This window comes from Notamacropus eugenii, chromosome 4, assembly GCF_028372415.1.
Source record: "Notamacropus eugenii isolate mMacEug1 chromosome 4, mMacEug1.pri_v2, whole genome shotgun sequence".
In the NCBI taxonomy this organism is placed as follows: Eukaryota; Metazoa; Chordata; class Mammalia; order Diprotodontia; family Macropodidae; genus Notamacropus; species Notamacropus eugenii.
The window spans coordinates 443,839,318-443,855,051 of record NC_092875.1 but is presented as its reverse complement, the minus strand read 5'-3'; the positions used below and the strand labels follow the sequence as shown (position 1 = coordinate 443,855,051).

Genomic DNA, 15,734 nt, shown 5'->3' with positions numbered 1-15,734 from the left:
GCCCTTGATTAAATTAATGGGTAGAGCAGATAGACCACTGAACTTTGGGTCAGAAAGATACACATTCAAAGTCTGCTTCTGACACTTACTAGTTAGTTGTGCGACCATGGCCAAGTCTCTTAATCTCTTTTAATCTAAATGTTTAGATCATATTCTCATACATAATATAAGCATACTGATATCTGTAGTGAAGAGAAAGGTGACTCTCAGACAGGACAAGTGACTTACACAAAGTCACCCGATCAGTCAGTGATAGGGCAAAAATCAGAACCCAGGCTTCCTGACTTAGCAGTAGGTGGTACAGTGGACAGAGCACTCAGAAAGCCTGAGTTCTAAACCAGTCTCACTTAGTAGTTGAGTGACCTCAGGCAAGTCACAATCATTGTCTACCTCAGTTTTCTCAATGGCAAAGTGACACCTACCTCACAGGATTGCTGTGAGGATCACACAAGATAATATTTGTAAAGTACTTGGCAGTACCTGGCACGTATGTGCTATGTAAATCTATATTCCCTTCTCTTTTTAAGACTTGCAGTCCCACATAAACTTCACTACATCTATTAAGCATTGCCTCAAAGGAAAATCTTAAATCAGTTAATAAGTGAACAACAAGCATTTATTAATCACCTATGGGCCAAGAAGCTAAGTGCTAAGGATGCAAAGACAAAAGTAGAACAGTCCCTGGTTCTCATTCTAGATAAATATATATGTACATATATATGTATATATATAGGTAGATCAATAAATATGTACAAAATATATGCAAAATGTAAGTTGTTTTAAGGGGGAGGGTACCAGCAGCTGAGAAGGTCAGTTAAAGGCTTCATGTGGCACCCGAGCTAAGTCTTGAAGGAAACCAGGGATTCCAAGAGGCAGAGCTGAGAAGGCAGAGCTTTCCAAACATGAAGGACTGCCATTGAAAAGGCACAGAGGAATGCAGATAGAAGTATACTGTTTGCTCTCTTTTTTGTTCATTTGTTTCTTCTTTCTCGTGGTTCCTCCCATTCGTTCTAATTCTTCCTACAACATGAATCATGTGAAAATATGTTTAATATGAATGCATATGTGGAGCCTATATCGATTGAATTCCATCTTGGGGTAGGGGGAGGAGAGGAAGGGGAGAAAATTTGGAGCTCAAAATCTTATGGATGTGAATGTTGAAAACTAAAAATAAATGTATTAATATCTTTAAAAAGAAAGGGCACAGAGATGGTAAATGGAGCATTGTTTAAAAGGAATACCAGTTTTGGTGAAAAGTTTATAGTTAGGCCCCCTACCATGGAAATCTAATCAGAACACAAGATCCAAGGCACATTTCTCATTCCTTTTGCCCTCTCTACCATTTCTTTCCTTGAATCAATCCCAAAGAATGGGTCTGAGAAGTCATTTTAAGCAGAAGTTAACTGTTAACCCAAAGTGATATCAGTGAAATTATATTTATATAATGATCCAGGCCTGGCTTAGACTGGGCTGATACTTCAGGTTTGAGACTAAAACAAAATGATACATTCCTAGTCCATCTTAGAGATAAGAAAGGTGACAACCATGATAAAAGAATATATTTGGAGTATAACATTCTATTATGGGTGCCCTGTTTTAGGAAGGACATTGACAAATTAGAGACTATCCAAAGGAAGGCTGCTAGAATGGTGAGGGGATTCAAAAATATGTCACTTTGGAATACGTTTAAGACCCTGGTGATGTTTAGCCTGAAGAAGATCATATAAGTTAACATATGTAAAATGCTTTGGCAGCCTTAAAGTGCTATATAAAGGCTAACTATGGTAATGATGCTGATTGAGGATAAGACTCAAGAGGAATAAGAAAGCTTTCTTCAAGTAACTGGAAGACCATCATGTGAAACAAGACTTTTACTTGGCCTCAAAGGATAGAACAAGGACAATAGATGGAAGTGGCAAAGAGGTAGGTTTTGGTTCAACAGAATAAGGAACTTACTAAAAACTAGGGCTATCTAAAGATGGAATAGGCTGCTTGTGAAAGTTGGGATACCCCTTCACTGGAGATCTTCAAGTAAAAGATGGATGATCATTTGTCAAGACTTTTATTGAGGGAATTTATGTTTAATTATATGTGCTCTTTGCATATTTATTGTGTTTGTCCTTCATTTTCAAAGAAGACCATGACATCAGAGAAATGATGACATGAATTGCACCTGACTTTGTTCTGAGTGAGGGAGGGCTGTGCAGGTCACGAGCCTTACTTTCTCCTCCTGAGCCATCTGGATCCAGTGACCAGATATTCATCAGGTTGACTGGAGATGGCCCAGGATGCAATGGGAGACCTTGGCCTTTTAGGCTAAGGCCTCTTCAGGTACTCCCTTAGAGTGAGGTAATGCCCATTCAGTGAGTGAATAGACCTCTTTAAGAAGCAGTAAGGCAACGGCCCCTTTAAAATAAAATAAAAATAAATAAATAAATAAAGCTGGGAGGACAGGAGCCTCAGGAGTCTCATGGTTGTTGTTTCAAAGAGAAACAGTTACTATTGACATTCACTGCAAGCTAAGAGGGTCCAAAAAGTAGTCCCTGAGTGGAGCTTGGGCAGGGACCCATTGTTGTTCAGTCTATGGGCTTCAGAGTGCACTGAGTCTAAGGTCTTAGGAAAGATGAGGAAGGAAGGAAGGAAGGAAGGAAGGAAGGAAGGAAGGAAGGAAGGAAGGAAGGAAGGAAGGAAGGCTGGCTGGCTGGCTGGCTGGCTGGCTGGCTGGCTTTAGAGGTTCCTTCCTGCCTCTAACTCCACGTCTATGATTATGCATTGTTGTAGTAGTTCTTCCAACAAAAACAAATGCAGAACTTGTGATCTTTGATTTACAAAGGGCCTGGATAACTGAGCTTTTCTACCTTTTATGCATTCATTTCCTAGTTCCACAGAATGTTAACCCTGTACCTTATATATCACTTAGTTTCAGGTGAAGAAATTGAAACTCAAAGAGGTCATTTGATCAAAGTCACAAACTGGATTATTTATCAATAACATATCTAATCTATGAGTTACTAATAGAAACAGGGCTAGAACCCATTTGCCCTGATTCTTCATTCAGTATTTCATTCTCCCACAATGACATTATTGAGTTCCATGAACTTAGAAGTTTCTTAAGAAATGCCAAAAGATTCTAACCCTGTAGATGAAAAGGTCAGTTTTATGGCTGCTAATGTCCACCTCTGTTGGGGGAGGAGATTGAATGAAATACAACACTGCATTCCATCCTAGAGATAAGGCAGTAGGAAATGTCACATGACTGGCTCTATATGTCTGTCTAGGTCCAAAAATACACTTATTGATTTTTGGATCAAAATCTATTTATATGCTTTTCAATATGATATTTCCGTTCACCTTGAAGTGTTGGTCTTGATGTAAGAACTGAGGTTTGGGATCACAGTTTTTATGTTAGACCAAAAGTGGGAAGCTCAAGATCTTCAAAGGGAAGATTTGGATGGATGCCCAAACACTGAGATCCTCAGCATCTGAAGCAGAGATTCATTCATTCACTAAATGGACAATTATTAAGCACCAAGAGAGGCAGCATATAGCAGTAGTTAAAAGAACATTGGTGGGGCAGAGCTAAGATGGTGGAGTAAAAGCAGGTACTTGCTTGAGCTTTCCCCCAAAAGCCCTCCAAATACCTGTAAAAAATGACTCTAAAAAATTCTAGAGCTACAGAACCCACAAAATGACAGAGTGAAACAAATCTCCAGTCCAAGACGATTTGGAAAGTCAACAGGAAGAGTATATTGTGTAGGGATGGGCCACACTGGCACAGACAGGGCTGGAGAGCAGGTCTCATGGGACTGAATCCATTGGCAGCTGTGGCAGTTTCAACCCAAAGACACCAAAAAGGTAAGTGGGAAAACTCTGTGGGACCTGGAACTAGGAACAGTGGTCTGACTGGGGTCCAGCCTCAGCTCTGGAGTGGTAAGGGTGGGGTGGGGGGGCTGGCACTGGTGGTGGCAGTGGGAGCAGCAGCTGCAGCAGTAGCAGAGGCTGCTTCCAGAGTTCTGGGCCCACAGACAATGGGGGATGGAGAAACTGATACAAAATTCATGAAGCCTGGGACAATACACCCACCTCTACCCCTACCATCACTGGAAGCAGAGTCCTACCTTAACAAAGAGTTAGAAAGTCAAGTATTTGGCTGGAAAGATGAGTAAACATTGTGTAAAAAAAAAAACCAAAACACCTCAGGCTATAGAATCTTACTTTGGTGACTAAAAAGATCAAAACATACAACCAGAAAAAGACAACAAAGTCAAAGCTCCTACATCAAAAACCTCCAAGAAAAATATGAATTGGTCACAGGCCATGGAGGAGCTCAAAATGGATTTTGAAAATCAAGTAAGAGAAGTAGAGCAAAAATTGGGAAGAGACAGACAGACACCAATCTCACTCAAGGGAAAATTCTATCTCTGAAGTCTCTAGGGAAACAAAGCAGAAATCAGTGACAGTAGGTACATGTTTGAAGCTTCCAAGGTTTTTCTTTCTTTGTCCTCCAAAGTCCTTCCCAAAGACTGTCTAGAAATACACGTGCCCCCCTTGAAGTGTTTCTTTTCCCAAAAACTCTTGCATCAACTCCACTCCTTAAGCACTAAGTCAACATTCTCTCCACCAATTAGGAGTCACATTTCACAAATTCAGAAGCACACAAAATATCCTAGGCTTTGGTGAAAGCCAATTTACATAAATATATAAGGCACAGAAGACAGAGTCAAAAAGACATAGTGGTAAGAACCAGTATAACAGAGCTCCCCTCCCCTCCTCTAAATAGATCTGGAAAATGCAACAAACTGAATCCTGATGGGGAAAACCAGAAAAAGTCACAGTCACTTGCCTAGCCAGCTTGGCACAGGGAAACAGACATCGAGGGATGTGGACACTGGAGACAAGGTATATCCAAGAGTACACCTTACAGAACACAGGAAGAGACTGTGCACCTGGCAAAAGGAGACCCCAGACCCATATCAGGATACCACCAAACCCATACTGAGGCATTGCAACAAGTACAGATGCAAACTGACAGCTTATTGTGTACTACCTAGTTTTAGGTCACAGAGTCAGGGCAGCTGAAAAGGGTAGCTCCATCTGATGGAGGAAAGGAGAAAAGGGGAAGAGGCTAGTGAGACAATGAGGCCTTGGACTGTAAACTGAGAAGAGGAAAAGTTCAAAAGCCAACAGCAACAGCATCATCAGCCATGTGACCCTTTCTCAAGTACAGAGCAGGGTCTCACTTTCCAAATCTAGCCCAGACTTCAGAGAAATAACTGGGGCCGAAATCCCAAACCAAAGGGGAGCCTGCAGTTCTGTCACTGAATCAACAGTAGCAAAGCTTTCCAACTGGCTAATAGGGGTTGAATGCAGCAGCAACCTACTCTTGCTCAGAACCATACTCAGGTCAGAAATGTGGAGAACTTAGACCAATGGAGCAGCAATCAGACTGTCCTGGATCAGAACACTCCAGAAGCACAGGAAGTTGGCAGATCTCCAGCCTGTCCCTGAGATCCTGGAATAAAACAATACTCAGTACTGAAGGAAAGCAACAGGACCAGCCCAGACCTTCCCTCCAGAAGGGCCACAGAAGCCAACCCTAACATCAAGTGCAAGGTCAGAAAGGGGGCTGGAAGATGGAGCAAACAAGCAAGCAAACAGAAAACCCTCCACCACAAAAAACTATTATGATCACAGAGAAACTCAAGACACAAACCCAGAAGAGAATGACTCCAAAACATCTACCAGCAAAGCCTCAAAGAAAAACACAGCCTGAGCAAAAAGGCACCTAGAATTCTTGGAAGACATGAAGCAAAGGATTTTTTTTTTAAAGAGTTAAAAAGTTTTTATAAATGAAATGAGAGTGCTTAAAGGAAAGAACTGGAAAAGAAATGAGTTACAAAAGAAAGAACTGGAAAGGGAATTAACAGCGTGTCACAAGGGGTACAAAACTTCATCCAAGCAATAAACTTTCTGAAAATTAGAGTAGATTAAATAGAAAGCAATGACTCCATGAGGCAACAAGAAATATTTTTGAGTAATATTCTGTTTATTTATTAATATATATATTTTTTATTTATTAAAAATAATAAAAACTTATTTGTTAATATAATAATATTACATGTGAAAACAATTTTAGCATTCATGTTTTAAAATATTGAATTCCAAATTCTCTTAATTCTTTCCTCCATTCCTAACCACTTCCCTAAGACAGTAAACAAGTAAGGCCAGGTGGTAGGTCCATAGTTTTTCTGAGCCACCAGAAGGGGAGAGAAGTTTTGAAAGTAAGAGCCAAGATACAAGGATCATATTCCCTCTGCAGAACTAGCAAGAGAATGATTATAGTGATTCTAAAATATACCAGATGGAACAATGAAAGTAAAATTAGATACGATGTCCTTAATGAATTCAGACAGAAAAATAATTTGTGGGAGGGAGTTTGGATACTAGTGGATCTGAGAGTGTGGGGAATTTTGCCTGCATAACCATTCTGAGAAGCCCATACCAGCCAGGCCTAGGGCAGACTAGAAGTGAGGAGGAGGTTAGAGTGAGGGAGAGTAGCTGTGTCAGATATAGACCCACAATTGACTTATGGCTGGGGACAGGGAAGGCGTCTTCCCACTCTCCTGCTGGTTGACCACATCCCCTTTGCGGTCATCTTTCCATACAGTCATACAGAAAGTATAAGTCAAGCTTAGGACTTGGACCTTGGATTCCAAGGCCATCCCTCTACTCATTATACAGCACTGTCTTCCCTGCTATTAGAAATGCATAACATAAATTGTCAGCCCCACCTCTCTCTATAAAAACCAACCCTATTATACTGGCCAGAATACTCAAGAATGGCCCAAAATTTTGTTCCTATTAGGTGTATTAATAAAGGCCAAAATATAAAATAAGGCAGTATTTATTACCTGCTTCACTTAAACATTTTGTACTTGCTTCTAGATTTATAGAATAGAAGGTTGGAAGGACCCTTTTCACCTCAGTTCCAGACAGCCTCTCTGTAAAGTAGAGTCCCCACAGTAATAAGATTGAAGGGCTATAGACCGACCAACTGACAACTCCTTTGACAGGAATTCAAAGGAATTTCCTAACCCCAAGTCAGGTCGTTGTTTGGAGAATGGAGATTTCCAAATGGCAGCTGTTGAACAGATGGTCAAAAGCACAGGACTTTGGCTGGTTTCCTTGCTGTGTTCTGGCTGACAGCCTTAGGTAATGAACTAAAACAATCAATAAACATGCAGTTAATAAGTGGTTGTTATGTGTTAGCATAGTCCTAAGCACTGGAGATAAAAAAGAAAAATAAAAACAGCCCCAAACTCAAGGAGCTTCATTTTAATAGGGGAGACAACATGTATATAAATAGGTACATACATGATCCATAAAGTAAATGGAAGGTAATCTTTGAAGGAAAGCTACTGGAAGACCTCTTGAAGAAACGGTTTGAACTGTATCTTTAAGGAAGCCAGGGATTCTAGGAGCAAGAATATTCAGTGTTGGAGACAGCTAGTACAAAGATGTAAAGGGAAGACATAAAGATCTAGGAATTATCAACTTGTGATGAGATTGCCAAATGAGATAGTATGGAGGGGAAAAGAGTTGAAGGCCCAGGGAAGAGGCTTGCATAGACATGACATGGCTAAAGATCCAGCAAAGGACAAGAGTAGTCAGACAGGTATGAGAGAACCAGGAGAGGGCAATGTCTCCAGGAGGAGACCATCAACAGAACAAAATACAGCTGATGGACCAAGAAGGATGATGATTGAGGAAAGGTCATTAGACTTAGCAGTTAAGAGATCGTTGGTAACTTTCAACAAAGTAGCTTCACTTGAATGATGAAATCAAAAGCCAGATTGGAGAAGGTTTAGAAGAGAAAAAGAAGTGGAGTGTGGTTGGCTTTTTCAAAGAGTTTAGTTGAGAAGGGGAGAAGAGATATAGGATTATGTCTTAGGGGAAAGATAGGCTCTAGTGAGGGTCTTTTAAGGATGGAAGAGACAGGGGCTCAATTATAGGCAGTAGGGAAGAAACCAGTAGTTAGGAAGGGACTGAATATTAGGAAGAGAGAGAGCAGATGATAGTGAGGATGATCTTCTGGAGAAAAAAAGGAAGAGAAGGGGTACTACGTGCTTTACAGACATTATGCCATTTGATCTTTCCCCCATAGAGATATAAGAAGGGTCATTTCTTCATCAGAAACTGAAGGAGATTGGAGACAGTGGTCATCAGAGAGATGTAACATGTGGAAAGGGGGAAAGATATCTCAGTGAATGGTTTCTCTTTTTTTTCCAAAATATGAAACAAAGTTCTCAGCAAGGAGGGTCAGAGGAGAGATATCATTGGAGGCTTGATGAGAGAAGAGGTTTAAAACTAACCCTGAGGTGAATGGGAAAATGAATCAACTAGGGAGGAGTAGGAGGCTTACCCCTCTGAAGTAAGTAGCACTTTATTACTGGAGAGAGGCTTATTAACTGCTGCATTTTAGCAGATGGGAGCAGAGAGAGCAACAGATGGCCCTGAAGAGATAAAGATTGGTTCAGTGACCCCAAAGCCAACAGAGAAGCCCCAGATGATGCACCACAGAGATACTCAGTGGAGAGCCATGGAGGGTAGTACAATGTTATCCTGAGGACATCAGTGACTGCACCATATCAGAAGTATGAGTTGACCTGGCCATGGGTGCATCTTGACCCATGTATCCCTACATGTGTGCACTAGCTAAATGTGTGCTCTGCAGTGCTTAACACAGTGCCAGGAACATAATAAATGAATGCTCCTAGACTGATTGACTGCTTCATGCTGATTCCCTGAGCAGACACGTTCTTTATATATGTTCTTTCCTTGCACATATCTGTATTTATGTTCTTCCCCAGTGGTGGCATAATAACATATGGAAAACTACTCCCCTGGTGGGAAGTGTTTCTTGTCACTTAACTTACTATTCAGTTTGATTAAAAGCCCTTTGCTCTGAATTTCTACGTCCTCTGACTGCGAAAATCATGTGAAAGTCATGAGTTATGACTTTGAGTGTCTGCTGACCCACAAGGTACCCCACACCTGAGGTCTGCATGTAAGGGGTCTCATGGATGCTACTGGTCTTGGTGAGGAGCCAACGACCACATCTTGAAAAATGATTACACAGTGATGTGGGCTTTCAGAATCCTCAGCTTCTCTTCAGGCTTAACGTGGCAGCACAAGCTATTAAAGCTCTCTTCTTCCTCAAATTATCTTGTATTTATGTGTCTGTTTACATATTGTTTCCCAGAGGAGGATGTTAGCTCCTTCAGGGCAAGGATTATTCTGTTTAGTTTTGTCTTGTATTTCCAGTGCCTAGCATAGTGCCTCACGTGTTACTAAATATTTACTGAACAACCCAGTGAAGTAATAAGTATCAGTATTGTTATCCTCATTTCATAGATGAGGAAATTGAAGTTCAGAGATCTTAAGGAACTCGCCCACGGTCACACAGCGAAAAGTATCAAGTCCAGCATTTGAACACTCTTGTTTCCAAGAACAATGTTTTTGATACCACAACACACGACTTCTCCAGCATGTGTTGGTGTGTGATGTTTACCTTTGTAGGATTTAGAATACTATTTCTTCACATGTGAATCATTTTTCGTGTTTAAGAAAGTCTGTTTTAAGTTGAATGACAATGTGTTACTGCTCCCCATGTTTCTTTTTTCCTGAAAGTTTACATTATTGAAAAGAATAAACATTACTCAAATTCATAATATTGATCACTTCAATGACTTCAGTTTATTCAGCTGCTGTGACTATATATTAGCAGAAGTCAGGAGGAGGGTTGGGAGTTGTGAGCAGGAAGCAGGAGCCCAGGGAATGCAATATGAATTCGCCATAGCATTTGTTTATAATTAGGAGCCCGGATAGAAGTTGTTTGTTAGAAGATTTAGTTAGGTTTGATACTAGGGTATCAGAAAACAAAGAGTAAAAGGAAGAAGGAGGAAGAATGGCCAGGGATAAACAGAAGGTAAGGAATTCATACAAATTATTAATTAGAACCTAAGGGCAGGCTGGGTATCCAGGGTCTTGAGGAAAGAGATGTTTGTTTGTTCTGTGGCTTTGGGAGAGGTACTGCTAACAATTAGGAAATGGAGGAGAGAGGTGGTATTGAAAGAGGAGAATTATTATCACAGCAGTGGGAAATGAATACTGGTCTGGGCATGTATCGGTGGAACTTGTAATAGGGATACAGAGACAGAGAGATAGAGAAAGAGAGAGAGAGACAGAAAGAAACCATCAGGTTTAGCATTTGGGATTGATGAAGTGGACAGAAGCCAATATAGCAATTTGATGAAAACCAGGAAGGCCTTTCTTGCCCCACAAAGTATTTCCTCCAGAGTGTTGCTATTTATCTGAATTTATTTGGATTAGGTCATTATCCCTGTTTGAATTAAAATGCTCATGTAAAAGGTAAAATACTTCCTAGTGAGTTCCTTTTTTAATGACTGACGGAGATTACTGCACCCAGAGAATGGATAAAGTGATAAATGGGTTTTGATAAGAGAAAAGAGACCTTTCTAATAGCTCTAGTGGAGAGCAGTGGATAGCAGAGGACAGAAAACCACCAAAGACAAACTATCCTGAGCTTCTTACATAATTAGAATACCTCCCTACCAAGGTTCAAACAAATGGTTTTAGAACTGGTCCACTAGGTCAAGCATCCCTTTTGCCATCCTCTCCTTTCTTAAATTTCTCCTCATGAATTTCTGCTCATCCTTTAGAACATAAATCAGGGGCTACTTCTCTATGAAGCCTGTAATGTCTTCGCTAGTTATTCTGATCTATAGTGTACCTGTAATCTTTTTGTGTTATAGTTACTCATAGTTGTGTCTTATCTCCCTACTAGGCTGTAAGCACCATGAGGTCAGGGGTAATATCTTTTCCATATCATCATTGGTATCTATATCAAATTTTCATATTTGAAAAGTACTTTACATAGCTTTCACATAAGCCCCTCTACACATAGATGCTTAATAAATGTTTATTGAATAATGACTAAACAAATGAACGAATAGCAGGCAATGGAGAAAAACAGTATAATGAAATTGTCCTGATTGATGAATTAGAAGACTGGAGCTCAGTTCTCAGCTCTACTAATTGGCCTGCAAATCATTAGCCTCAACCTTAGTTTCCTCATCTATAAGATGATTATAATAATTGTAGTATTCAACTCACACAGCTATTGTGAGGAGCAAGCGAGATAGTGAGTCTAAATTGTTTTATAATCCTTTCAGTAACAAGTAAATGTAACTTATTACTATTTCCTATGGAAGATGCCTGATTAAATCACTGTCAAATTTCACTCTTTCCCCAGATCCAACCAAATTAGACAAAAGGATCCATAGATTTGTATTGTAACAGCTGACATACATATAGCATTTTTAAATTTACAAAGTATTTTTATAAACATGAAGATGTACAACAATATCAGCAGAAAACAATACTACATGCAATTTATAGCATGTAAATAATATGCAAGTTGGTATTGATTGACAGAAATAAAAATGTAAAACAGGGTCAATAACTCTTTATGCTCCAACAAATAGCAAATAACTGTGCGAACAGCATAAAGTAGAGTCAAAACACTTGCTCATATTTGTAGCTTCAACAACACGATGAAGCAATTAATAGAGTTAAGAAAAACAATTTGCATGAATGGTATTTTCACAATAGTAGCAAACTGAAAATAGGAAGAAAAATTGTCCCAATGAGACTATCCCAAATCAAAATTGAAAATAAAACTAGAAAAAGCAAGCCTTTAAAATATTACTGTGGACTACCGTAAATTTCTTTAAAATTTCAGAAATATGAAAGCAAATATGGAAAATGCATTCAGAAAAAGCTAGACTAATAGCCTACTCAAAGAAAAGACAAAAAAAAATTAAGGAGGGAAGAAAAGGAAGATAAGACAACATATAAAACCAAGACAAAAATTAATGTCAAATAAAAATGTCAGTAAATAAACATGTGTGAAACAAAATTACATGAAGGGTAAATGAAACAAAATTTCTTCCAACTAACATAAATAAAAGTTGATTAGGAAGCAGCTCAAAATAATTTCATCAAAAAGAACCTCAAACACAGGAGAAAAATATAATAATCTTACCAAAAAGAAAATAAAAAACGTGCTTAACTCAAGAACAAGAGAAAAACATCTCCTAGAGTGGGGTACCCAAATATAACAGAAAGTGAGCCGCCTAAGTGTAGCATGAAGCAACCAGTTTATAGAAATACACGTTTATCTAGACCCAATGACAGGGTCTGTTTTGGTTGAGGTTGAGGTGATAGAAAAGCCTCTAATGGCACCTGGTCTCAGGTGCTGAAACATCAGTTTCTTTTTTTAAAGCTGTTTGTTTGTCTATCTGTTCATTGGTTTCGTAGTTTTTAACATTCATTTTCTTAAATGTTGAATTCCAAACTCTCTCCCTCCCTCCAGTCCTTCTCCCACTCATTGATAAGGCAAGCAATATGAATGTGAAGTCATGCAAAATATATCTCCATTTTAGCCATTGCAACATTAGTTTCTCAGACTTTACCTTGAACGAGGCTTATTCTCCTATCAATGTGTTTTTTCCCCTAGGGCAGGGGGTCTTAAATTCCCTAAATTTGTTTTTTAAAAAGTTTTAAAATTTTTATTTCAATATAACTTGCTTCCTTTGTATTTTATATATTCTGGTTTGTTCGTTTGAAAACATTATTCTGAGGAGTTCATAGGCATTACCGGATTGCCAAAGAGGTTCATGCCATGGGAAAAGATTAGAAATCCTATTTTAGCAGTGCTTTGTCAGTTGGCTCATTTTCTATATCTCTCTTGGGAATATAAAGGGACTCCTTCTCTCACCCATCAACTCCCTCTGAGAGGGAACCATGACTGTCTCTCAAAGAACCAAAGGGACCTTCCTCTACCATCCTCTTACCCTGTATGGGCTGTTCAGGGAGAACTAGCACCTCTGGTGTGAAGGCTTATCAAACTCTTTCTAGGGCTGCTTGCTGGTATACCTTTGGTGTCTACCTGGCATTCAACTCTCACCTGTGGCTCCAAGAAACTGTAGCATGTGCAGCAGTCATACTCTGGTAAAAACTATTTCAGCAGATAGGCTAAACCAGGTAGAGGGTATCCAGTGGACCTCAAACCCATCAGCGAGTTAGGGGAATATCTATCCCAAGTACATGAAGACTTCGCCTTGAGAGGATGAAAGCAATTTGGGCTGAACTTCTGTGACTCTGGAAGATAGAGTCAGGCTGATGACTGTACAACTCTAGCTCACTTAAATCCAATTCAAGAATGAGTCAAGACATCAATGTGACATCACTGGTCCTCTTTGAGAGTGAAAGATGAACACCACTGGCTGCCATCGTTAACCTCAGGAGTCAAGATTTGTGGCCATCAAATTTCTCTAATTTTTATATCAAACAATTGGATTTACAGTAGAACTGAATATATTTCAGTCATGGTAATAACTCATGAGCAAGAATCACTTTTGACTTGAGGTCTGAGAAGGGAATAGGCTTCTCCCACATGATTCTTTCCATTCTCAGAAAAGAGAAGAGACAGAAAGTGGATAGTTCTAGTAGATAACAGAGGGTTACTCCCCAACCAAGGAAGGAGAAGTGGAAAACGATTGGATGTGGGTGATATTTACCATCCCACTCTAGAACTGTCTTCTTTTAATGAGATGGAATGCGTTGTTCCTCAGTTTTCAAATTCCATCCTCCACAGCAGCAACTCACAAGAGTCCCAATATGCAAGAGATGAAGTGAAAGAAGAACCCCATGCCAGGGCAAAGCTCCTCTAATGTGCTAATTCAACCCATAATTGCCCATGGCTTAGGAAGATGATTTCTAACCCCAGCGTCCTCAATACCACCTTCAAACTTTACTGTTTCCTGTGACCTCTAAGTAAAAATCCATTCAGTTGTCTTAAGAACTTTCAGCAGCAATCTCAATGACAACTTTCCTAGACTTATGAACTTGAGGCTGCACATAAATGATCTCATTTCATTGTTGACAAGGGATGTAAAGGAAAAACAATGGAAGATTCTGGCATTTTCCAGATTCTGTTTCTTTAATGAGCAAGAGATGAACCTTTGACATCACAGAGCCCTAATGCAGTCACAATGTCTGGTATTTCCCTTGGACAACCAGAAACTTGGAGCATGATGACGTCCACTGAAAGTCCAGTTGTAAAAGAACACCTCTGTACATCTTCTGTTTGCTTTAACACACCTACGAATCCAAGCATCATGAACTCAGGTATCTGCCTCATTTTTTTCTCTCATTCATATTTCTTAGCAGAAGCATAAAAGAATTTAAACCTAAAGAGTCTTTAAGACTGGGACAAAATGCAATGACAAATCGTGCATAATTCTTCTCATGTCTCTTTGACCTTAAAAGGTGACACTGTCCTAAAGTATGTTCCCAGGAAGCATCACAAAGAATCACCTGTGAATAATGAGAAATTTATCATATTCTGCTTGTTAGTAGACGACGGGGGAAAAACATCCCCTCTACATTAGGAGCTGCTTTTTCCCATAGAATCTTTGCATAGCTCTTAGAAACAGCACTCCAAGAAGAAAAATAAGAATAATCTCCCTTGCTTATCCAGCCTTTATCTGATTCAGCATTCTGGTAACCTAGAGACTGAAGTAAACAAAAGAACCTCTGAGACAGCCAACCAGGAGACCTGCAGAACTGATGGCTCCCTATGCGATGCTGCCGGTGACACACACAAAAAAGCAAGTATTATGGAGTCTTGATATTTGGGGGTAGAACATTCAGTTTTAAGATCTTCCATAATGTGAATGTTGTTTAGAGGGGTCCAAAACATACTGACAAAGGACTTAAATCCCCAAGTTTAAGTCTTTTATCCCACATAAGACACTGGTCTTTATACAAGGAAAAGGCATTTTTTAAAATAAATTTTTATTGATGTTTTTTTTTAACATCAGCAAAATTTTCTCCAGGATCCTTCCCTTTACTCCTCCCAGAGGCTGATGCCATATAACAAGTAGTATTTTTAAAGGACACAAAAAGTAGAGAAAAATCAGAATTGATCAAAATATCACAGAAGTCTGAAGATATGAACAACGTACCACACTCATGGACTTCCTGCCTCTGCAAAGAGTTGGGCTAGGGGTGCTTCTGATGCCTAACCAATAAGTTGGTTATGAGAATAGTTAGATGGGTATCAGAACCAGATAGGCAGTAGAAGTGATAAGTTCTGACAGAGAACTTCTCATATCTCTTCATATAAAATAGCCATGCTTACTTTTGTAACTTGGCCACATCCATTTTTGTTAATTTGCATGTGTGTGCTCATTCTTTCTGTTTATAATCTTGGAGTTATTATATATATTGTTTTCTTGGCTCTGCTGACTTCATCCTTCCTCAGCTTAGGTAGAGGTTTTCCATTCTTCTGTATTTGTCACATTTGTCATGAGGGAAAAAAAATCTCCAATTTAATATTTTTTTGGATTGAGGTATAAGACTGTCTGGTTCCCTTGACAACAGTATTTCTGGGCTCAAAAAATGAGGTTAGAAGAGAGAGGAGGAGGATGGTTCATTCTACTGCACAAGACCTGTGAATTCCATTCTACAGGATAGGGAACTTCTGGAGAGGAAATTCCTTCCACCAATAAATGCTAATTAGTACCTATTCTGCAACCTAGATTGTCTGACGTACTGAGACAGACAGTGACTTGCCCAGGGTCACA

General features: G+C 39.5%; 1 protein-coding gene across 3 annotated transcripts in view; it reads left to right on the top strand.

Annotated features, from left to right (window-relative positions):
- The first annotated feature begins 14,121 nt into the window (after positions 1-14,121).
- FAM81B (family with sequence similarity 81 member B) overlaps positions 14,122-15,734 on the top strand; it is an 81,906-nt gene continuing 80,293 nt past the window's right edge. The window contains exons 1-2 of one of the 3 annotated variants that reach the window (XM_072606103.1): positions 14,122-14,274; positions 14,659-14,756. In XM_072606103.1, coding sequence (XP_072462204.1) covers positions 14,139-14,274; positions 14,659-14,756 — 234 coding nt within the window. In that variant the 5' untranslated portion in view covers positions 14,122-14,138. Of the gene's footprint in view, positions 14,275-14,626; positions 14,757-15,734 lie in introns of all 3 variants that reach the window. The other 2 variants (XM_072606104.1, XM_072606105.1) reach the window with 2 other exon arrangements.